This window comes from Onychomys torridus, chromosome 17 (assembly GCF_903995425.1).
Source record: "Onychomys torridus chromosome 17, mOncTor1.1, whole genome shotgun sequence".
Classification (NCBI taxonomy): Eukaryota; Metazoa; Chordata; class Mammalia; order Rodentia; family Cricetidae; genus Onychomys; species Onychomys torridus.
In genome coordinates, this window is record NC_050459.1 from 23,314,889 (window position 1) to 23,338,419 (window position 23,531).

Here is a 23,531-nt window from a genome sequence, read left to right on the forward strand (position 1 = left end):
CACGTTTTTTCAATCTCCAAAGAGAATCCCAAGATTATCATCAGAAAAGGATCTCAGAAGCCTGCAAAGGTCAAATGATTAAAAGGAACGTGACCAAATGTGAAGTGCCTTTTCCATTATTAATATTCTCTACTGTCTGCTTCTATCCTGCTTAGAAGAGCAGCATGGTAAAGGCTAACCTAGAACACTCATTCAATTAAATTCAGCCCAGATCAGCACATGTGATAGTTCTGGAGAGGATCAGGTATGCCACAGGTAGCAGATGATGGGTGAAGTGCTCACTTGGCCAGCTAGTGTAAGTAATTAGTACTTGTGAGTACCATGCAATAGGCACCAATTCACATCTGGGGATATTGAGAGCCAGGAAAATCAACTATGCAGTCCACCTGTACAAAACAAAGATGAAGCAGAATGGAAAAGGAAATGGAGCAGGGATGCGGAGTCTAGGCTCTTCTCTCCTGTTTCAATACACATGCAAAATTACAGACTGCATGAGTTGGGCTCTGTGTCAGAAAGGTAAGGTTGATACATCCAACAAACCAGGCATTTGGAAAGATGAAATATAATGTGTACAGTCCAGGTGATGGGAAATTAGAATGGGTGTTTGACCCATTTGTTGATGACATTTATAAACAAAAACAAGGGCTTCTAACAGGCACCTGGCAATCAATAATTAAGTGAGGAAGAACAGAGGTAGAAGACACCAGAGGTGGGCAGATCAGAGTGACTGTATTTTTAATAGTTCAAAGAAGAGATGACATCTACCTTGGAGAAGGAAGGTGAGATAAGGGAAAAAGGAAGCTCAGAAGAAATAAATTGAGTAGGCCAGTGTTGAAATCTCTCATGCTGTTTCCTGCACTCTGTTTGGATTGAGCATTATAGAAATATACCTTGTCTTGACTAGGGTTGAATGTTCTGGTTGGCCTGATTGATGCCACACAGGGAACAAAGAACTCCACTTATTATGGGACAAATGAGTGCACACATACTCCCTCTCTCAGTTGACCTGCTACTTGAAAGTCATAAAATATTGGTTGGCTAATTTTAATTAACTAAATAACTGCAGGAAAAATATTTCCCAGGGCTCTCACACTGAATATGGCTTACGAGGTGACCTCTTCTTGGTCTATGAGGACCCACATGGCATCCAGGAGAGGCCTCCCAAATCACCAGTATTGTGAAGGTGAAATGCATATTTTAAGAGGAAGATTTCATTTCCAAGGAAACATAAATGTCTCTGCAAATAGCAATTCACTCCTATTCTTAATCCCCAAGCCATCAACATCTGCTATGAAGAATCCCTTCAGTCCTCAGATAAATCCCTCTTGTCCCATATTTTTTATGGCACTCTAAAGGCAGTATTTGAATAAAACAACAATTATGATGTCTGCATTTCTGCCTTGCACCACCCAGTTCGCTTCTAGAAGTGTTTTTATTTGTTTCAGTCCTAGGCAAATAAAATGAAGTGTCTAAAGATCCAAAGGGAGGATAATGGGAATGGGTGGGATAAGGACACTTAAAAGAGGAAAGGCTTGTGTATTCATAAATCATACTTAGATTATAAAGACACTGGTGCTGAAATATGATAGAGAAATCTTGGACTTCCCCAGAAAAGTGGTTTTCTTCCATTCTTATTTTTATTTTCTCATCATTTTTCATCTCTGTTTTTTTTAAATGCATGTTTGACATGGGTCAAACTAATGCAGCTTTAAAACCTGTTTCCATGTTTTAGGATTCGCAGAGAAGAAATTAAATAGCAGGCTTTAAAAATCCCTTAATGTCTTTAATGCCTTATCTTTGCAGATTGGCTGGAAAGTAGAATAAACAGTCATTGCTAGCTTTCCCCATGTGCACCTCCTGAGTGTCATCACGGATGGGGAGAATCAGAATCCATTTGTGTGGGCTTCTTATTCTCTGGACGTGTTATCCTGGCTTTGGTAAGACATTTGAGTGCTGAAAATTCAGGCAGAATCTCTCAGGCAAACTGACTTGCTGATTGTCCTCTGGAGAAAATGATCAAACATTTAAAATGATATTTTAAACACTAAATTTATTGGAGATCAGAAAGTTCATCTTTCTTCCCTCTCCTCTACATTCTGCAGAAGCTCAGGACATATCCAATGGACTCTTCAACTGTATTTAACTCTTGTCCACATTCCTAAGATCAAGGTCATGCCCAAAGGTACTTACAGGCTATGCGTACAGAAGCTTTCCTACTCTTGGAAGTTCCCAGGTGGCTCCATGCCACACACTGGCACCAATAGTCCTCTGGTCCATGGAAGTCTTCCACCTGCTGCCTGGTGACATTGATGAACACTTCCCGGACCTTCAAGCCTGATGCAGAGACAGAGAACATTATGTGAGGTCGCTGTATTTCTCAATCACAAAGTTAAGGTTAGCCAAACCTTTTCTTTTTAATTAAACAATTCTGTTTTTAATCAAGGCAAGGTTTTAATTACTGTGACAGTAATATATTACTGCTAATTAAATTCTATGAGCTGAGTAGGCTGTAAAGTGCATACACAAAGTATTATCAGCCAACGCAATGCCATGCAATAGAATAGCATTCCTATTACATTAACCTGGTGCTCTCAGTCTTTGTACAAAATGTACTATGAGAAATGCACACAAACAGTAATGTCTAGAACTTAATTTTCTCCACATATTAAGCTCAGGGACACAGTTTTAAGTTGTTCTTAGAGTGGTTACAGGGTTTTGTAGCCAATGAAGTATCATTGTAATAGTGTGGCTTGAAATAAAAAAAAAAGTAATGTGTGCAAGATGGTATAAACAGGCTAGGTTTCCAAGAAATGGCCCAAACAGTGGTATCAAAGGTTGAGGACAACATAACCAATGGGATTCAAAGCAAATGGACAGGACATATAGGAAGCAGACAAGCTGATATAAGTCTAATAACCCTGCAGAGAACCAAGGAAAATTCTCAGAATAGTATTTGAATGTATAAGGGGCAGATGTTCTAAAACAGCAAAAAAGATACATCTGTGAGCTGGGATAAAGCTGAAGTCTTTTAACCTTTCAATGAAATTTTCATGAATTTGCATTTTCTTTCTAATCATTAGAAATATGCTTGGTACTTCTAACTTGAAAGTTAAAGTATCTTCATGCTTCTGACCAAGGACCATTGGGGTTCTTCTTTGGCTAGGTTAGCCAACCTTCATGGAGTGCCAGGGATGAAAGGAATCCAGGCAACAGATGGATTTGCCTTGCCTTATTGCATTCTGTTTTCTTATGGATGGGTGTTGTCTCTTGAAGGCCTGCTCTTCTCTGAAGGGAAATCGAGATGGAGTGGATTTGGGGGAGAAGGGAGGTGAAGGGAAGTAGGAGGAGGAGAGGGAGGGGAAAACTGTGATCTGGATGTACTGTATGACAGAAGAACCTATTTTCAACAATAAAAAAAGGAGAGAAACTAGCAAAAGTCAACCTAAAGAAAAACAAACAAACAACAGCAAAAGACAAAAACATGATCCAAAGGTTATGGATGGAAGAACTAGACTATAGGCCTGCCACTGTTCACGGTAAGGTTTAAACAATAAATAGGAATAGGGGTGAATTAGTCACATGTGAGAAAACAGCCCTGCCACAAACTCAATAACATATTATCCATAATATGTGATGAGAAACAGTTATGGACACATAAAGCATCATGTATAATTTGAGGTAAGCTTCCCAAGACTGGAGGAGGGACCGTACAGTACTCATCTCTGTGCCCACTGACAATCCACATTTCTTCTTGTGGAAATTGCCTATAGAGTGCATCTTTCTTTATGAAGACTTGAGTCCTACAATCTGTGGATTTCTCCAGAGCAAAGACTTTTAACATGATGTTACTCTTGTATTTCCAACATCCTTGCACATAAATAAAAGGCTGAGGGTGTAGCTCAAGTGATAGCATTTGGCTAATATGTGACAAGCCCAAGTCCCATTCCAGCAGTGACAAAAAATAAAAAAAGAAAGAAAGAAAGAAACATAGCAGGGCCAGGGTAAGGAAATGGAAGATTTGGTTAGGAAAGGGGAAAAGAGAGAACACTACACAGAAAATAAAGTCTATTAAAAAAAACAAACAAACAAGCAAGCAAACAAACAAAAGCAACTGTTTCAGTTTCATTAGAAAATGAGGTTTTTGTCACCAATGGAGCTGTTCTCCTTCAAAGTAATGGAAGGAACAGAACTGAGAGCTAGTGCCAGTCTTTCCACAGAGCTGTCTGTGTACAGCTCAGCATTGCTAGGCCAAGGAACTCACATAAGGCAGCCTCATCAGCAGGAGTTCCCAGATGGGTCCCTGCACTTGTGATCTGCACTGGAGTTACACCTGGCATGTGTAGAACTCTATTGGTGCCTGGGAAGTGCTGTGGATATCGCTCTGTATAAATAAAACACTGATTGGCCAGTGGCCAGGCAGGAAGGATAGGCAGGACAAGAGAGAAGAAAATTCTGGAGGTGGAAGGCTGGGGCAGAGAGACACTGCCAGCCGCCGCCATGACAAGGAGGATGTAAGGTACTGGTAAGCCGCGAGCCACGTGGCAAAGTATAGATTAACAGAAATGGGTTAATTTAAGATAGAAGAAGTAGATAACAAGAAGCCTGTCACAGTCATACAGTTTGTAAACAAACAAACAAACAAAAAAATGGCAAGGAGTGGGGCACACATTCTGTTAAAGGAAGTTGACGAGTTGATGAAAAGGAGTAATGTGGTACACAAGAGGGCTTGCTTACATATTGCTCTTCAATTTAAGACAAATGGATAATCTGTTTTGAAGATTAAGTAAAGAAAGGATCATACCAATGGCACAGGTGAGAGATGGAACAGTGGTAGTGTGCTCTGGCCCTGTTTCAGGAACACATACAGAGAGAGAACACACTATCCTCTGTAAAGCAGGCCCCTCAAACTGTGTACACTGCTGGTGGGAATGTCAATTAGTGCAGCCTACATGGAAATCAGTATGTAGGTATTTTAAAACAACAACAACAACAACAAAAACAGAACTAATATATGATCCAGCTATACCATTCTTGGGTATATACCCAAAGCAAATAAACTCAGCATGCATTGGAGACAGCTATACCTCTGTGTTCACTGTGGCACTCTTCACAATAGCTGTCATGAAATTAGCCTAGGGAACCACCGACTAATGAATGGATGAGTAACGTGTGCTATATGTTTGCAATAGATTATTATTCAGCCACTAAGAACAAAGTGTTGTTGTTTATTTCCAAGATAATGGATGGAACTGGAGACCATCCTATTAAACTCCCAACCCAACAATGACAAATAGCAAAGTAGAAGTGGGGGGTGAGGGCGAGGGAAGCAAGGTGATGAGGGGTGAAGGTGGTCAAATTGCACTATGAGCCTACAAAAACAAGTGACAAAACTCCATTGTTTTGTACAGAAACATATCTACATATCAGTAACAAGCCTGAAAGGTAAAAATGTGATCTAGCTACTCTTCCACTGTTAGCCTCTCCATCTTGTGAGTCTATCTCATCAGAATGGCTCAGAGGGGTCACATGTCCAAGGCAGAAAACAGGGAGTGCACACATGCAAACTACCAGTTTGCTATAGTTCCCTCAAGGGCACCCATAGTTTATTTTAATCAAGTGTGGGTAGACAGGCAGATATGTAAATGACAGTCACGAGGAGGAAACTTACATAGAAAGAAACAGGCACAGCATACCACACTCCGCAGCAGCACACAGCATACAACACTTACAGCAGCACACAGCATACCACAGTCCATAGCAGCACACAGCATACCACAGTCCATAGCAGCACACAGCATACCACACACCACAGCAGCCCACAGCATACCACACACCACAGCAGCCCACAGTCTGCAGCAGCACACAGCATACAACACTTACAGCAGCACACACCATACCACACTCCATAGTAGCACACAGCATACCACAGTCCATAGCAGCACACAGCATACCACACTCTGCAACAGCACACACCATACCACCACACTCCACAGCAGCACACAGCATACCACAGTCCGCAGCAGCACACAGCAGCCCAGGGTAGCACACACCAGGGCAAACAGAAGGCAGAAGGGTGGGGGGAAAACTGGACAAGAGCTTTTCTACTTTGGTTCCCATGAGAGGGAATCGAAAAGGCAAAGTAGGAAAACCTAGACTTCGCTAATTTGAGTAATGTCAGTGGGCCCCGGGGACACAATGGTTACCTACCACCTCTAGCTGTTATATAGTCCTGGGATTAGGACAGGGTACAGTGGCTGGAGCACAGGAGCTGCATCAAAGATGTTTGCATATACAGGCACAATGACCAGAGGAGCACCCACAGGATCAACCTGAACCTGTTTGACTATTACACACAGAGACATTTATATAGTTCTTTGAGAAGAACAAAGAGAAAACAGGTCCTCACCACCTTGGAGAGTAGACTTATGCTGCCCTATTTATATCACTCATTGTCAACATCCATCCAAGATTAAAAGGAAAAGCCTTAAGTCATGAATTCAACATCAGCACAGTTCAGCTACTGTTCCACTTTAGACGCTCTTCAACAAGCCAGAAGCAAAGTCAACACCAATCAGCTGCTCCTGAATACAGTATAGTCTCCCAATCATCATCATCAAGGTGGTGGGTCACAAATGACATTGCAAGACTCTCTGTCTCTCTGTCTCTCTGTCTCTCTGTCTCTCTCTCTCTGTCTGTCTCTGTCTGTCTCTCTCTGTCTCTCTCTGTCTCTCTCTGTCTCTCTCTCTCTCTCTCTCTCTCTCTCTCACACACACACACACACACACACACACACACACACACATTAATTGTCTTGATGAGGTCCCCTCCAAACATGAGGTTTTTGGTTGATCTAAGCATTCTTTCTAAGAGAGTCCTTAAAAAGAAAAGTCATGATTTTTTTTTTTATATCTTTAGTGTTTTCCCTAGCATAACAAAATAGTGCTACTTTAATAAGGCATCTTTCTTAAAAAGTAGAACATTCTTTATCAAATTTTCAGTGCCTTTGTGATACACACACACACACACACACACACACACACACACACACACATTTACATATACAGACAGTAATGCAAATCTATATCCACACTTGAGAAATATCTCAGCAAAACTTCTCTATTTAAGAGAACTGCTTCTACATCTCTACTGAAGTTCACCCATCTGTTTTGCAAGCAGACATAGCTATCTACTTTTCTATCTCCAGAGATGGCAGCTAACTTGATCATAGGAAATGTTTTAATGGTACAAAAGTTCCAGACTAATAAAAGACAACATCTCCTAAAGAAGAGCATCATTGTACTTGCATAACTTTTAACTATGAAAAAGCCCAATACTTTAAAATTATTGTGCAAATTATACCTATCAGCCTTTGCTATGGAGTAGAGCCTCACAGAATATAAACATAAACTACATACGGTACTGATATGCTAATAAGCTTTCCAAGCTCTGAGATGGTTTAGTTGTGGATAGACTAATGTTGGCAGCAAATGAATAATTGCTCTGCATGTTCTAAACATAACAGAGCAGCACAGACCTTCATCATTTGTCAGCTTTATTTGTTTAAATGAGAAAAATGCTGACAGCAGTTACTGCTGTAATCTGCTTATTTATCAGAGAGGAAAACACTAGTTGCTTTTAACAGGTTTAATCCTGTTGGGAAATGAAAAGTTAGTGAAATCTCAAACTAATTGAAGGTAGACATATCAGAATTCAAGGCCTAGAAATGGACAAGTGAAGAGGGAGGAGGAAAAAAAAACGGTAAAGAGGAAAAGAATTAAAATGATTTCTACATGGCAAATTTTCAATAAAAGCACCATACAACCTTACTGTAAGATCCAAACTTGGTGCGTAGAACATAAAGAATCCCGGAGTAGTATTTAACATTCAGAACAATGCCAACGACAGCCTGGTGCCTCCTAACAGCTGTCCTCCTGCCTTTTATCTTCAGCTCATTATCACACTTGCACAAAGCCAGCATCCTGCCTGGTTATTGTTGCAGCCAGTTCTTGGATGCACCTGGTGATGGGCGCTTGGGGAGGGATTCCACATAGTTCCCAAGTGCTCACCACCCCCACAGCTTGCCTTCTCTCACTGGACATTCTCTGGAGTAGGATGCTCAGCTTATTATACAGAGTAAGCACATCCCAGAAGAAAGATAGAATCCTTCTTTGTCATTTAATACATTTCCATTTTCCAAACCACATGCAAGTGGCAATTGCCTAGTGACCTTGATTTGAACGGCATTTTTTTTCCTTATAGGAAACTCTGGACCTGTTTTCTTGTGTCTTTTTAGCCACATTCCACATACTTTATGCTTCATTTTCCAGATGGCGATATTTCACAATTATATGGAGACTAACCAGGTGAATGATTATTTTGCTTTCTGTAGAAAAAAAATTCCAAAGGACCTTAGCAAAACAATTTCATGAGTAACAAGGCCTTGCTCAGCTCTTAGAGGGAGGGAGGGATCCCAGGTCTTCATTAGAGGCCTCAGCCTCTGGCATCATGAGCTTTCTCTACTGATCCTCAGGCCCTTAGGAACTCAGCCTTTCAGACAGATAGCTTTTGCTCTGAGGTGGCCTCACCTTCTTCCTCCATATTCTGAGCAGTCAGTAAATCATCCGTTCTCCTGGAAGAATTGCCTTCATCACTTATTCAAGGCAACAATTTCTATTTATCTCTTATGGGTCTAAGATTAGAGTCTAAAAATGTGCATGAGCAATAGAACATTTCTCCAAATTTTGAATAATCACTTATTACCATTTTTAGTTATTTAATGGTGCTATGCCCTTTACCTTTACTAGTGCTATTCTATCAAGGCTTTAAAAATAATTTTGTTTGAAGCATCATAATATAAGAAATGAATCAAAGATGCTATAAAGTCCGTGGCAGATATTGACTTGAAAAATGAACCTATGGCATGGCCTATCCATGCCTGCCCCTGTGACAAGTGCTGGAGTGTCATGACAAGCAGCCTATCAAGGTGCTGTCCAGTAAAAGGAGACCACACTTTTAGGCTGCCCCACCAATTCAATGTGACATCTTCTATGACATCAGAACTTCAAAATATTACAAGATCAAACCTGGGGCAAGGAAAGGCTTCTTGAGGGTCTGAGTATCCTTCTCTGTCAGTCTTGAAAGCTCAAAAAAAAACAAAAAAAACAAAAAAAACAAAAAAACAAAAAAAAAAACAAAAAAAAAACTCATTGTGAAGCTTAGTTTGTACAGCAGGACTCTCCTGCTCACTAGGAACACATGGATTCCCCCACGTATTTGAAATTACAAATCTTTGGAGAAAAAATGTCATGAAAATGTAATTCCATGTCTTGGGTGATCTTAGCTGTCTTAGGACAGTTTGCTACTAAAAATAGTAAATTAAATGTAGATAATTAAAAGGTAGAACCATATTTCATTTTACTGGCAGATGAGTAATTAGAGCTAAATGTCTTTTGCCTCCTCATCCCAGCAACAAGATTAAAATATATTATGACAAAAAAACCCTCCATCCTTTGAATGTGTATGTGCACTATGCTTAATGAATGCTTTTTAGTTTCCCCAGGATAATAAGCACATCACGTACTTTGCAGAAGTACCCCAAGTTCAGACTTAAGTACAGAAAAGAAGAATACACCCAAGCTCTTCAGTTTCTTCCACACCAGAGATTAGAATTAATCAGCTCAGAGGTGCCTGGCAGAGGCAAGGAAATTAACTTGAATGTGTTGTCTGATAACGGCAAGATGGAGAAACGTCAGAGACAGAATCGACTTGGTAGAGGACACCATCTTATACAGGACTTACTTCTATGCCATATTACATTATAATAGTAGGATCATGATTCTAATGCCCTAGTCAATGATTTTCTCTTCCTACATCCATGACAATCACCTCTTTGTAGCCTAAGTTCACATCACATGATATTTGTTAGCCTATAGTCGAATAGTCAACTATTACTCAATGAAGTCAAATAATTAATAAATTAATCTTTTATCTTTTGGGAATTGTTAAAGTATGACAATAGATTTTTGAATCATGAGACACTTTTGAAGTTTTTAAAAAGTTTTAAAATGATAACCACATTGTTATCATTTTAGGGCTAATGTTTATGTATATCAAGCACTAGGCTAAACAAGTCATATGTATTAAGTTCTTTAACCTTCAAATAAGTGATGGTAGATATATTTACTACTCCATTTTATACCAGGAGAAACATGAAGGGAAGCCATGAGACACACTGTCTAATGGAGATCTTCGTTAATGGAGAGCTACATTCCAAATACATCTAAGCATCATCTAACATCTACACCTACTTTCTTGACCATAAGGAAATCTTAACTGTGTTTCATTTTTTTTTTTTGAGATTTTTATAATTCAAACTTCAAATAAAAAATTACAAATTAATGTTATGTGAACAGAAAAGACTGAAAAATTATCCAAAAACAATTGCTCAAGAATTTAGGGTCTGAAAGAAGGCAGAGACAGGAGGATTACAAAGTCCAGGTGCTTATAGGCTACACAGAAAGCTCCAGGCCAGGCTAAGCTACACAGTGAGACCCTGTGCTAAGTTGTTTTTGGCTAACATCAGGAAGGGAAGATCTGCTTCTAGCACTGTCAAAGATAGATTGGGGGGGGGTGTCCAAACTTTTTTGTTGTTGTAGGAAAGGTTATATTAGACACTAGAGACAAGTCCTTCAGGGTCCAATACATGTTACGGATGGAATTCATAATGATCGTCTACAGACCTTTCACGAATATGTCAGTTTCTCAGAGAAACAGTGATCAACAAGATGAACTACAGAGTGGTGAGTAAGGGCGTTTCTATAAAAGTGAGCTCTAAACGCACAGATGTCAGCAAAACACTCCAGAGATTGATTCTTTCTATGTTCTATGGGCTCAAATGTATGCTTCCCCCAGGTGCCTTGGTGATTTGTGACTCACTGAAAGCAACTGTATATCGATAGTTTTCCTGGAAGGTACCATATTCAAATCCTCATCACCAGCACAGCCAAGTTCTAAGATACAAACTCAAAGATTTAATACACATTTATTTCTACTCTTCTTCCTTTTCTCAATGCAATCCATTCACCTTTTATCCCAAGAGGAAGGCTCCACTGTGTAAAGAGGAATAACACAGAGTGAGATGCCTGAAATGATATTCTTTAAAAAGAAAAAAAAATAGTTTGCCAAGTTGAGACATTTTTCCAGACACACTCAAATACACAGCATATCACACAGTCAAGTTCAATGGCTCTTGGGCAAAATAAGTAAGAACCATAAAACATTATTTAAAAAACAAAACAAACAAACAAAAAAAACCAACAACAGTAAAAAAAAAAAAAAAAAACCTCTTAGTTTTTACTGAGCAATAAAGAAATGGTTTAGCTTACTGATAACAGAAGTTTCCCACAAGCAACATAACATTGATTGTGGAGATGAAGATGTGTGATGTGTATTGGTTTTGGTGCTTGTGGTGTTGTGTGGCATATGTTCACGTGCTACATGAAGGCTCTTCCTTCCTGTATAACTTGAATGTACTACCCACACCACAGAGGCGTGATTCCTGGGTTGGGATTACTCCTCCATTTGATGCTTCCAGATGTTAACAGAAGCCAAACACAAGGAAGAAGAGTCCCATATTTCCAAATGAAATGAGGCAGAACAAATGAGAGAGGATCCCTTGGCTCATGCAGAGAACTAAGAATGTACATTACTAAGAGGTATAGCCATGTCCGTGAAAACACAGTAATTCATGTCAAATAAATTGTACTTTCTGCAGGAAGGAACTCTAGCTCAGGGTTTTCCAAGCTAAATTGCATGAAAACACACAATCCTTTTTCTTCTTATTTGAGCAGTTAGATGACGGGTCCAAATTACCAGAAAGACCAAAGGCAGTTTGCAGCTTTTAACAAGTAAAAGGACTTATTGCTTCCAATTCAGAAACACAAAAGATTCGATGCCTACTCTCAGTACTCTCAGATCCTACACATTCCCATCATACCCTTGAAGAAATAAGGACCCTATGTTGAAAAACCAAAGGTGTATCCATCCTAGTAGTTCATAACTGGGAAACATGTTCAAAAACAGGTCAAGAGTGACATCATACAGGGATTTAACAGAACATGGATCATTCCTGCTGTGCCTCTGGCCAAATGGTGTCTCTTGCCCTTGGCTTCTCAGGATGATTCAGTCTTGCTGGATTGTAAGGGATTATTTTACAGATCTCATCAAAAGCCATTAAGTCTGAAGGGTAGTCGAGCCACAGCATCCACTTCTTGAGGAGAACCCTGGAGAGTTAGTGTACCTTCTACTTTTCAATACCTTGGCTATTTTGTTTCTAAGCTTAATTGTACTAATGTATTGATTTGGGATAAATATCTATATGCTTCTTGCCACTGTTCACACCATCCTAGTATTAATACAGAGCTGAGGAAACAGAATCACAGGGTGTGGCAAATGGCAATTTTCATTAACAACACAGGAAAAATATTTAAAGAGCGATAGTTATTTCCTATTGATTTAACCAAAATGAGTTGAACAAAAAGACTGTGCTTATTAAATTTCTTTCAAAGAAGTAACTGTTAAGATTTAAATTCCTTTCCAATGGCATTAAAAAAAACTAGCATTTGTAATCTCTCCTGATTTTGTCAATTATGAAATTTTGTTCTGCACAAAAACTCTGAAATATATGACTTTTATGGACCTAAAAAAACAGAATGAGAGGATAGATTTTTATTTAGAAGAAAATACAATGCACAATCAACATCAATGATGTTTTCTACAAGACAAGGAGAAGCTTAGCAATGCTAGCAAAATTGAAAGGCAGGAAATAATAACAAAAAAGAATGTTGTGAAATTACAAAAGGGTGGATTATTAAATTAGCTTGCTATATTTACCAAAGGGCTGTTTAAAATTAGGATAGATATAAGATTTCTAAGCAATGGTATAAAAATGGCTGATCATTTGACAACATTCTCCTTACATTTGGAGCAGTTTATCCAATGTAGGGAATGAATACATTAGAATGTGTCATACAGCCCCATTGGGATGCTAGCATTTGAGGTCTCATCTGACATAACAATGTTTCATAGTTCATTGACATTTGTAGGGCACCATTTATGTGCTGGGTGTACTCCTGTTAATGTTCCCATATCTTAGTGTTCTCCTGCAAAATTCTCATTCTAAACAAGGTCTATATTGCCTATGTCTCAACCATTACCAGCAAGCTTATCTAACAAGGCCTTATACATCCCAAAGCTTGGGAATTCAAAATAGGAAACATAAGTATATTTTCCCATAACTTTGATTATGATAAATCTCTGTTTCAAGGAAACTATACTCACAATTCTGGAAATTTTGACTAAGAATATAAAAAATTTGATGTAGAATAAGAAATGGCCCTCAAAGAGATCATAGAAAGGGTCAGAAATACCAAATCCTAGTAAATATATATGATGCTTTACTCTTGGTGGACAAAACCCTGAGCACATTCATGATGGAGAACTATAACTCGTGTATGGAATTCACCCTAATATCATAAAGAGAACTTGTAAATATTTTGATTGGAAGAACATATGAATGTGTAGGGGAAATTGCTCATAGTGTTGAATAATATGCTGGAAATGAACACAGCATTTATATCTAGTTATGTCACAAACTACCTGTATCTCTTGGTTCCAGACATTTAAGTATAAACCTGTTACATGATTCCTGAGATGTCCCACTGTTCCTCTATTACATCCCAGAATTCCACCAAACATGCCGTGGTCTTGAGACATTCATCCAAGGCAGGCAGTGTTCACCTTCTACTCTCATCTTATCCCAAAAGAATAAGAATGTACAACATTTCTGGTACTTCTGCACCAGCCAGAATTTTGTACTTTTAATCCCTTTATCCAAAGTTAATTAAGTTAATTGCATGAGAATACTTCCTCCTTCTTCTTTCATTCCCTTCCCTACCTTCTCTCTCTCTCTCTCTCTCTCTCTCTCTCTCTCTCTCTCTCTCTCTCTCTCTCTCTCTCTCGTGTGTGTGTGTGTGTGTGTGTGTGTGTGTGTGTGTATGCATGTTTTCATTTGTCCTTTTCCAGTATTGACAGAATATTTCCTTAACATCATTTTGAGCAACCTCCTCTTTTACCTGGGAATTCTGCATACTCCAGTTAATTCTCTGTCAGATAGGGTTCTCCTTCCCTCTGGATTCTGATGACAAGCTCCTAGATGCTTTTCTTATTCACACAGCCTTATGCCTTGACAACTCCTCCATCTCTATACCTTCATTCTTTACTGGTAACTGCCCAATGTACCCATGTGCCTCTGAACTCTGTCAACACTCAAACCTCTATCTCTTTACTGGAACACATAAGCATTTCAAATTGTGCTTGTCCCAACAACTATCTCTGGATTATTCTCCCTGTCAATGTAATTTGGACTAATTATACCACTCTCCTAGCAAAAGGTTAATTGATATTAATCTGTCTCCATGCATTTATTTATCCAATCATCTCTGATGTCCTGTGTTATTAAATATTCCTAAATTCATAGCTACTAAACTGATTATTATACTGAGCATCCAATTCCTTCTTAAACATCTGACTTCTCTTTCCTTACTCAAGTTATCTAGGTCTCCAAATTTCCTCATTTTTGCTTTTCTTTGCCATTCCCAACCTTTCTGCAGGATTAGTCCTGGAAACTACATTCTAGTCACTACACTTCTGCACTGCAACATAATCACGACCACTAACACATCTACCCAAGTGCAGATCTCCTCCAATGGCCTTTGAGGCCTTCCACCTCACTGATCGCATTCTCGATCTGCTGCCATTCTCCTACACCAGCAAAATTACATTTCAAACAAACTAAATTTCTTACTGTGCACACATGAAGCTTTTGTCCATTGGCTAATGATAATGACCTTTACAGCATAAAGATGCTTTATACCTTTATAGAGTACATCATCAGTGATGCCTATTTGGATAAGCAATGTCCCTTCCATAAAATTCCCAGTGGGATTCCTGGAATCCATAATGCTATATACCTCTCTTAAAACATTTAAACTTCATTTACACTGTATTGTTGGAATATTTGTCTTGTCCTTTCCATATGTTTACAGAACACCCATCTGAGCTATATCTTTCCTATCACTAAATATTCTAAAATATTTAAAATGCACTGACCATCAGCATTACATTTAACACAATGAGCACATTTGAAACTTTCTAATTATACCAAGGCTTTCTGACTTACTCAAAATCTAATATATGGTTAACTGACCAAATCAGAACTCATAAAAAAGAATAATATAGGGTCAGTACAAGCTTAAACTTGTTTGAAGAGGAAATAAAGTTCAAAAGCATGTATGACTTTTTGTCATATGCAGAAATATAAAACCAACTTTTTCAAAAATGTATGTTTATATTTAACTCATCATTAATTTATTTTTTATTACAATTAAAAATAGATTCTTCTCTCATACAGTACATCCCAACTACAATTTCCACTCCTACTCTTTCTAGCATCCTCCCTCACCTACCCTCTTCCCCAGATCCATGCCGCTCCATTTCCTTTCAGAAAAGAGCAGGCTTCCAAGAGACAACAACCAAACACCACAAAACAAGACTAAATATGACAAGGCAAAAGCCAGCATACTGAGGCTGGATAAGGCAATCCAATCGGTGGAAAAGAGTCTCAAGAGCAGGCAAAAGAAATCTCTGATAGTGTGCAGAGAGATGGCTCAGTGGTTAATACTGCTTATTGCTCTTGCAGAGGACCCAGGTTTGGTTCTCAACACCCACATGGTGATTCACAACCATCCTTAACTCCAGCTTCAGAGGATCTGGTGCCCTCTTCTGACCTACTAGGTAACCAGCATGCACATGGTATGCATACATACTTGTACATAAAACATTCAAATAAAAGAAAATAATTAAATCTAAACTTTTAAAAATATTTGAATGTTCTTATCAAAAAATATTATACTGAGACCTAATGCAAACACTTAATTCATATTTAAGACTCTTTGAGCCTCCAATTCCTTATCTGTTAGAAGTCAATAATCTTATGTACCCCAAAAAAATGATTGTAAATACTGAAATAATGCCTCTCTAGATAAGGCCCCCTAGCTTGAGTACTCAGTAAACCTTAGATGAGTGTGGTCATATTCTCATCATTTATCAGCAAAATTAGCCATACTAATAAAGATGGTCCTAAAAATCTACTCATATTGAAAGCCCATCAGAGTGCTTTGCTCTAGTCCTGGATATATCACTATTGAACAATCAAAACAACTTCAGAAAAAAAATTCAGAAGCCACCAGCTGTGGAGGAATAAGGACACTAGAGTAACATCCAGGAGGAAAGATAAAAGTGATTGAAATTATGCTGCTTAAAGTGGCTTTGATGAAAGATTTAATATTTGTCTCAAAATTATTTAGAATTTGTAAAATGGAAACAGCAACTGTCTGGTTTTATTTCTAATGGGAATATTACCTTCATAGAATGTTTGAAGTTATGCAGAACATGAAAAATGGCCCTGAACTATTCTGGAATAAACAACAAAGGGAGCTGTCAGGTCCCTGAAAGATGAGATCATTTGTCTTAAATGCCTAAGATGATGTCATTCATGTTAACTTCATCCACATAAGGGGATGGCAGGTTTCTTAAGCTCCCCCTCCCCACCATTTAAGTAACAAGGTGAGGATCTGAGGAGGTGCCTTGGGTGGGTGCCTTTCTTCTGTTTGCTTCACCTCTTACCTGAGCTCTCGTCCAGACTTTCCTCTGAGACGTGCTCATTCTGATGGACCCACTCTCCATTGCACTTGAAGAAAATCTGCATGGCTGGCCTGGCTTTGCATCTGAGTGCAATTGGATTGCTCTTGATGATGTAGGCATCTTCAGGCTCCTCTATGAAATGAGGCAGTGTTCCAGGGGCAGAAGGGATAGAGTCTGGAAGAACTTCACCATTGTCGGCTCCTGGAAAATTGAAGAGGACATCAGAACACAGCTTGCAGCCAGGGTTTACACATCAGATCACAATGATGAATCCACACCAGCTTAAAAGAAATCGGAGCTGAAACACTGTCGATACAGCATGATTGTATGATCTGCTTAAGGGGTTATCTTCTAAAAGTCGGTCTAGCAAAAAATGGAACCTGGGGAGGGGGGGTGGATGCACCTACATATTGCTGAACAAATAAAAACATGAATGTGAGAATTCCAAAATTCCATTAGAATCTGAGGGTCTAAGGAAAGAACTGAGACAAGAAGCTGTAAGTTATCCCATTAAAGGGTTGGTTATCTCATAGTCAGTGAGGATTGCAAACTGCCTTAAACCTTGGAAGAAAACAGAGTGTACATGTGGTTTTCCAGCATATGTGAATGAGGGTGGAGGGTACTAATTTCTCAAAGTTCCAACTCCTTGCTTGGTTTACATATGAAACTGCTGGTTTGCATAGTACTTTTTGGTAACTTACCAACTTACCACATTTTAATATGGGGGAGTCTCCATTCTATTCATTCTCTGTCCTCCCCATAATGCTGTATCAGGGGAGTACATATTGTACTAACAAGACTGACAGATGAAGCAAATCATGAAAATAACTGAGAAGTGATAATGACGTCTCTTCAGAGAACACATAGATATGGCTCTTCACTAACTTTAGGGCATTCTCACGCACTTCTAGGGAAAGCAACAGTAAAGACTGTTCTCCTGTCTCATCCCTACATTTAGTGTGGACTTAAGTCTGAGGCAAGCAACACAAGATGAATGTCAGGTGTAAGTGCCTACCGAGCAGGTTATGACAGGATGAGATGATCTCCGGGCTTCCAAAGGGCAATCCAACATAAGAACAAAGGGAAACAGTCCCAATACTAAGGCCCAGTCTTCACTGGAAGAGGCTGGAGGCCAACAGGGTCTTTAGAATGAAATTGAGGACTAGCAAGAACTGTCTCCCTTATCAGATCCAACCTCTAGGAAAGCATCAAGTGAAGGATGAGCCTCTCACAGTCTAGCCTGTACTTCCCCATGTCATCAATTTTGAGCAGAGCTACATATCATTATTCATATTTAAGTTAAAACTAAAATCAGTAAGCATTGTTAGAGGCAAGCATAACTAATGTTCTGTTTTATGAACATATACAAATTCTCAATCCCCCACAAATATATTTTAAAAGGTACAGAGTGGCCTGTACCTCAGGAATTCTTTTACATAAGGATGCAGAGGACCGTGATTTATGAAAGTGACTCCTTGCCACGGGAACATATGAGTTTGCCACTGAGATAAATAAAAAATAATAATAGGCTGATTTTCTTAAACATGACTATTTTCTGCTAAATATGTCAACTTAAGGGGGGGAAGGCAGCTTTTAATAAAGAGTTTAAGATACTATAAGCTTTCCAATGCAGCTGAAAAGGATGGGCTAATTTCTATGTGAGCAATTAGAAATAATTTTTAAAAATCATAAAATAAGTATTAAAAAGGGAGCAAGAATTTTATTTCACAAAATTACAATAAAGTCACTGATTTTATATATATATTACATCACAGGTGGAGAGAGCCTTTCCAGAACAGAATATCAGACGGTGTGTGTGTGTGTGTGTGTGTGTGTGTGTGTGTGTGTGTGTGTGTGTTGTATTAAATTATATGTACAATGGTCTTCATAAAATAGATCATATATTAATTTACTTTATTACTGACTTCTCATGCCAATTTCCATTTTCAATAAATACCAAGTCCCCATAGGCTTTTGTAAATCCATACATTAGAGGAAATGATAAAGGCATTAAAAGATTTTATATGGACATCAAATGCTCACATTCCCACAAGGGGCTTGAGCTCTGTTCAAAGTAATTTATTGCTCATGAAAGGATAATTGATAAGAACACACAGCATTCCCCCAGCTAGGGTGGGAGCGTGAATGAATAGACAGAGAGATACATTTGCACCAATGTGTTTTTGCCTGCTCACAATGTATGAGTATCTGAAGGAACTGTACGAGAGTAGCTGGAGATGTTACAAATGCTAAGCAAATATTGAGAATACACTTGTGAAATGTCAAAAAACAAAGGCAGGAGATTATAAAATAAATCAAGTTTTAAATATCCAACACACAAAACATAGGGAGATCTAAAACCTATTAAGTTTCCTTCCTTCCATTTTCATAGATGCCCTTTAGATAAAGAAACCAGTTGAGCCTTCATCAGAGATAGGGAGCAGGGGAGTACATGAAGCAGCCTGAGGGTAAATGTTCTGGCTATGCACAGATTCCTTTAAGAATCAGTGGATCTTAATGTTTAGAGGAGACAGAAAAGGAGGCAGGCTGTAATATTTAATCTCAGTTATTACTGAAGCATTGCTCAATTCATGCACTACATAGAAAAAGAAAAAAAAAACCAGGATCCTTGAATACACAAAATAAAACAATTGATTTGTAAGAGAAGCAATTAGAGATCTATACTTGAGAGATCACAAGTATAGATTTGTATATTTTTACCATTTACCAGCATGCTTCAATAAATATTTGAAGTGAATGATAGTGGAGTCTAAGCTATTGCCCTCTTCCCCTTTCTCTGCTTGCATTGTATCGAGAGCTGGGTGTGCTCTTTGACCTTGCCTGACCTTTGAATGACCCTCACCATCTCCAATATCATTTCCTCACTTTATCGGGTTCTGTCCTTAGACAAGAAGAAACTGCCATGTTAACATCTTCCAGTAGATGGCTTGGTGTCCCAGCTGCCTGTCTGCCTGCCTTCTCAGACCAACACAAGCAGATCCTCCCCAGATCCACAGACAACCCTCCTGGTCAGCACTACTAGAAGTTTGGAATACATTTTTTTTTTTTTTTTAGAAACTCACCAGGTGATTCTTCAAGAAACAGAGAAGAGGCTGGTGAGATATATCAGTTGATAAAATACTTGCTTTGCAAGTGTGAGGATTTGAGTTTCATGCCTAGAACCCACCTAAAAGTACTACACATTATTAATTTGCTCAGGAGGCAGATTTCATGTAGATCTCTGGATAGCTGGCCTTAAAATAGTGAGTTCCAGGGTCCTCTGAGGAACCCTGTCTCGAGAAACAAGGTAGACAGCTCCTTAGGGATAATGCATGAGTGACTAATGATCTCTACGTGCAGGCATAAATGCAATGCACTCACATTTGCATACATCCAAGCTTGCACACTCATGCACACAACCATCCACATATGCACACACAAAGCTAGGGAAGGGAAGAAAATGATGAGCAACATGAAAGGAAGTGGGAATTATTTTAGGGTCTTTGAAGTTTATTGATTTTGTTCTGTGGGAGACTGGAATGGGTCATTTAATTTAGTAAATAGTTCTATGGAAACAGATTGGAAGCATTTGTGCTTCAAAGTACATCTACTTGCAATCTTGGTACATGTACCATTTGTGTGTGTGTGTGTGTGTGTGTGTGTGTGTGTGTCAGATAAAAATGTTAAGATCTGACATGTTAAACACTGGTAACCAATGCCAGCCAATGGCTTTCCTCAACATCCTGGTTTTTGTGGTAAATGCTGGAAGTCAAGCTGCTCTGTTGACAAGCTTGAACACTCGCATGGTAAGACACTGGTCTAGCCAAAGAGCCACAGACAGAAACTTCTGAAAAACCCCTTATTTCTCTGATAAAAGATGTGGTTCTCAACAGCTCTTCTCCCTTGGCTCCCTGTGGGGAGGGCCACAAGGAAAATCAAAGAGGAACACAGGTCTGAAGAGAAATGGCTGACAGCTCCTCCAGCACTAGCAGACATCACCCCCAGAAACAGAAGACAGCATTTTGAAAGCTACTGAGTCATTATTTTGTTATCTGTTCTGGTAAGCTAAGAAACTTGGAAACTATGTGAGTAGAAGGTAAAAATGAGACCTGTTTACTGTGTGATTACAGGTGATGGTGTAAGCCTCTTCAGTGCTAATCACTGAGCCTTCATGACAGATCTCCCCAGTGGGATAGGATTACCATAGCCAGTCTTTCTCTGTCTCGACAGCCAGTTCCCAAATCACGACACAGAAACTTATTATTAATTATGGAAGCTCAGTTGATAGCTTAGGCTTGTTTTTGGCTAGCTCGTATAACTTAAATTAACTAGTTTTTATTAATCAACAATCTTTCCTGTGGCTCAGATACCTTTACTCTGTAATGCCCATCCTGCTTCATCTCCATCTGGCTGGTGACTCTGCCTTTCTTCTCCCTAGAGCTCTCTCTGACCAGAAGTCCTTGCTATAACTCCTGCCTAGCTATTGGCCATTTAGCTTTTTATTAAATTAATCACAGTGACACATCTTCACACAGTGCAATCAAATATATCACAACAGTTTTACTCCAATTTGCATATGAAAGACCACTTGTCATGAATGTCTTGTCTAAGGTCATACAAGCCAGAAAATGATGGATGCAGAAGATGGACTCAGGAATCCAGCTCCAACCAATAATAATCCCATTTCAGTTTGGTCTCATATTGTCATTTAGTGTTTGCCAGCCGTAGGAGGATTGTACATAATTTACACAATCTAAAGAAGAGGATATGAAAACAGACATCATCTGTGTGTCCCTTACCAACTATGACACATATCCTGTCAGTTGATCAGGAAGTGAGAGTGAGGACAGCTGTTATGGACACAGTTGAGAGAAGGTTATAAGAAAAAAATAATAATTCAAGGGGAAAGCAAGTAACTACCCAAATTTATTCAACTTATGAGTTATCCTCACCAAACCTAGAGATAATGCAGTAAGGAGCTGGGGTGTAGCTAATGACAAGAGCTCAACACAGGTGAGACCTTGGATTCTACCCCTGTCATCACACACATTTACACACACAAACACACACCCCACCCTGTGAGAATAACATAAGGAAAAGATTTCCAATTTATCATCTGGAGACAAATGTGCCTTTTTAAGCAGGAATATTTAAGAATAAAGTTCCAATTAAAACATAGGGAGTATTGTCAAAAGCTGGTAAACCTCAGAAAAGGGTGGGGACAAAGGCAATACTATTAGCTATTTGATGCTTTCGTGTGTTGGTTGTATCATTAATAATGGAATGGGGTCTTAAGATACAGTCATGTTGTAATGCTTGCCAAACATTCATAAAGCGTGAAGCCCTGGTCTTGATCCGTGGTACCATATGGACTGAGTTTGTGTGTGTTAGCACACATCTGTTATTCAAGCCCTGGGGAGGGAGAGTCTAGAACATCAGAAGTTTAAAGCTATCCTTAGTGAAATGATGAGTTTGAAGCCAGCCAGAGCTACATGACACCCTGTCCTAAAGTAATGGAATTGAACACACATCTGGCCACAGGTATCACAAATTGGGACTGATCAAACACAGGACATCAAAAAAATAATTCTATAGATTATAAGTCAAATAGAGTTTTGTGAAGTTGGAGAAATTCTAAACTGTTACTGTTCCTTTTCCTTGAAAGGGCATTCCATTTAAATATATTTCATATTTTTCTTTTCTATACCTAAAGCATGCTTATTTTTATACCATATTGGTATTAGTTCCAAAGTGAAATGAGCAATGAGACCACCAAAAGGACTTTAGGATGAAGTCACCCAGTCACATCTGGGTAACTCTGACATCAAAGGAGTAATCTGGCTGAGGTTCTGTTTTCTCCTTCTTAAACATGTTCTTCAAAGGCAAAAATGGGATGATTTTATATATATATGAAATCTTATAAATGATTAAATGTTACATAAATACTATGTGTTACTTCAATTACTCTTTAAACCACAAAACGTTTACTTTACATGTGTAGGTGTTTTGCCTGCATGCATGTTTTTGCACTGTTTGCATCTTTTGTGCTATGGGGGCCAGAAGAAGGCATAGGACCCTCTGGAATTACAGATGGTTGGGGGTCACCAGGTGGGTGTAGGGAAATAAACTCAGGTCCTCTGCAGAAGTAGACAGTGCTCTCAACAACTGAGTCATCTCTCCAGCCCCACTTCATTCACTTTTATCATAACCATCAGCAGGAAAAGGGAAGATCATTAAAATTATAATCCCTTGATGTCAATTCCTGAATGTATCTGGATGTTTATCTTTGAATTTTGTAAATAGTATTTCAGTTTCCTTTGTAAACCATATTTCAGTTTTAATCTCAGAGTCTTTATAATATTATTGCTTATACAATTTTCTTACCTTTTGCTACTTACATGTATACACATCAATATAATTATTTTAAGACAAAAACTCTGAAAATACACTGTAAAGCATTTAATAAATACACAATGTCACAACCCACCAGGCTCATAGGAGCCTTGCAAATTCTTGATAAGCACAATGGATATCCTATTGGTCAGATCTCAAAACTATTGACTTCCCTAGGCAAACAATAAATAAGAGATTTTATAAGGGCAAGACCTCCCCTTCTCTGAAATTTTCAAATGAAAGCAAACTACCTTAGGATGAACTTTAAATTCTCTTCATGGTCTGCAAGTATTTTGGACCTTGACAATATGCAAACCAGAGCAGAAAACCATACTAGGGATACCAGGTTACATAATCCAAAAGATGACATAATAGGG

At 38.8% G+C, this 23,531-nt stretch overlaps 1 protein-coding gene across 7 annotated transcripts in view; it reads right to left on the reverse strand.

Moving 5' to 3' along the window:
• Unc5d (unc-5 netrin receptor D) overlaps positions 1-23,531 on the reverse strand; it is a 548,490-nt gene that overhangs the window by 220,293 nt on the left and 304,666 nt on the right. For all 7 annotated transcript variants that reach the window (XM_036209478.1, XM_036209477.1, XM_036209476.1 and 4 more), the window contains exons 2-3: positions 16,744-16,962; positions 2,191-2,334 (exon numbers count right to left, since the gene is read on the reverse strand). In XM_036209478.1, coding sequence (XP_036065371.1) covers positions 2,191-2,334; positions 16,744-16,962 — 363 coding nt within the window. The remainder of the gene's footprint in view (positions 1-2,190; positions 2,335-16,743; positions 16,963-23,531) is intronic.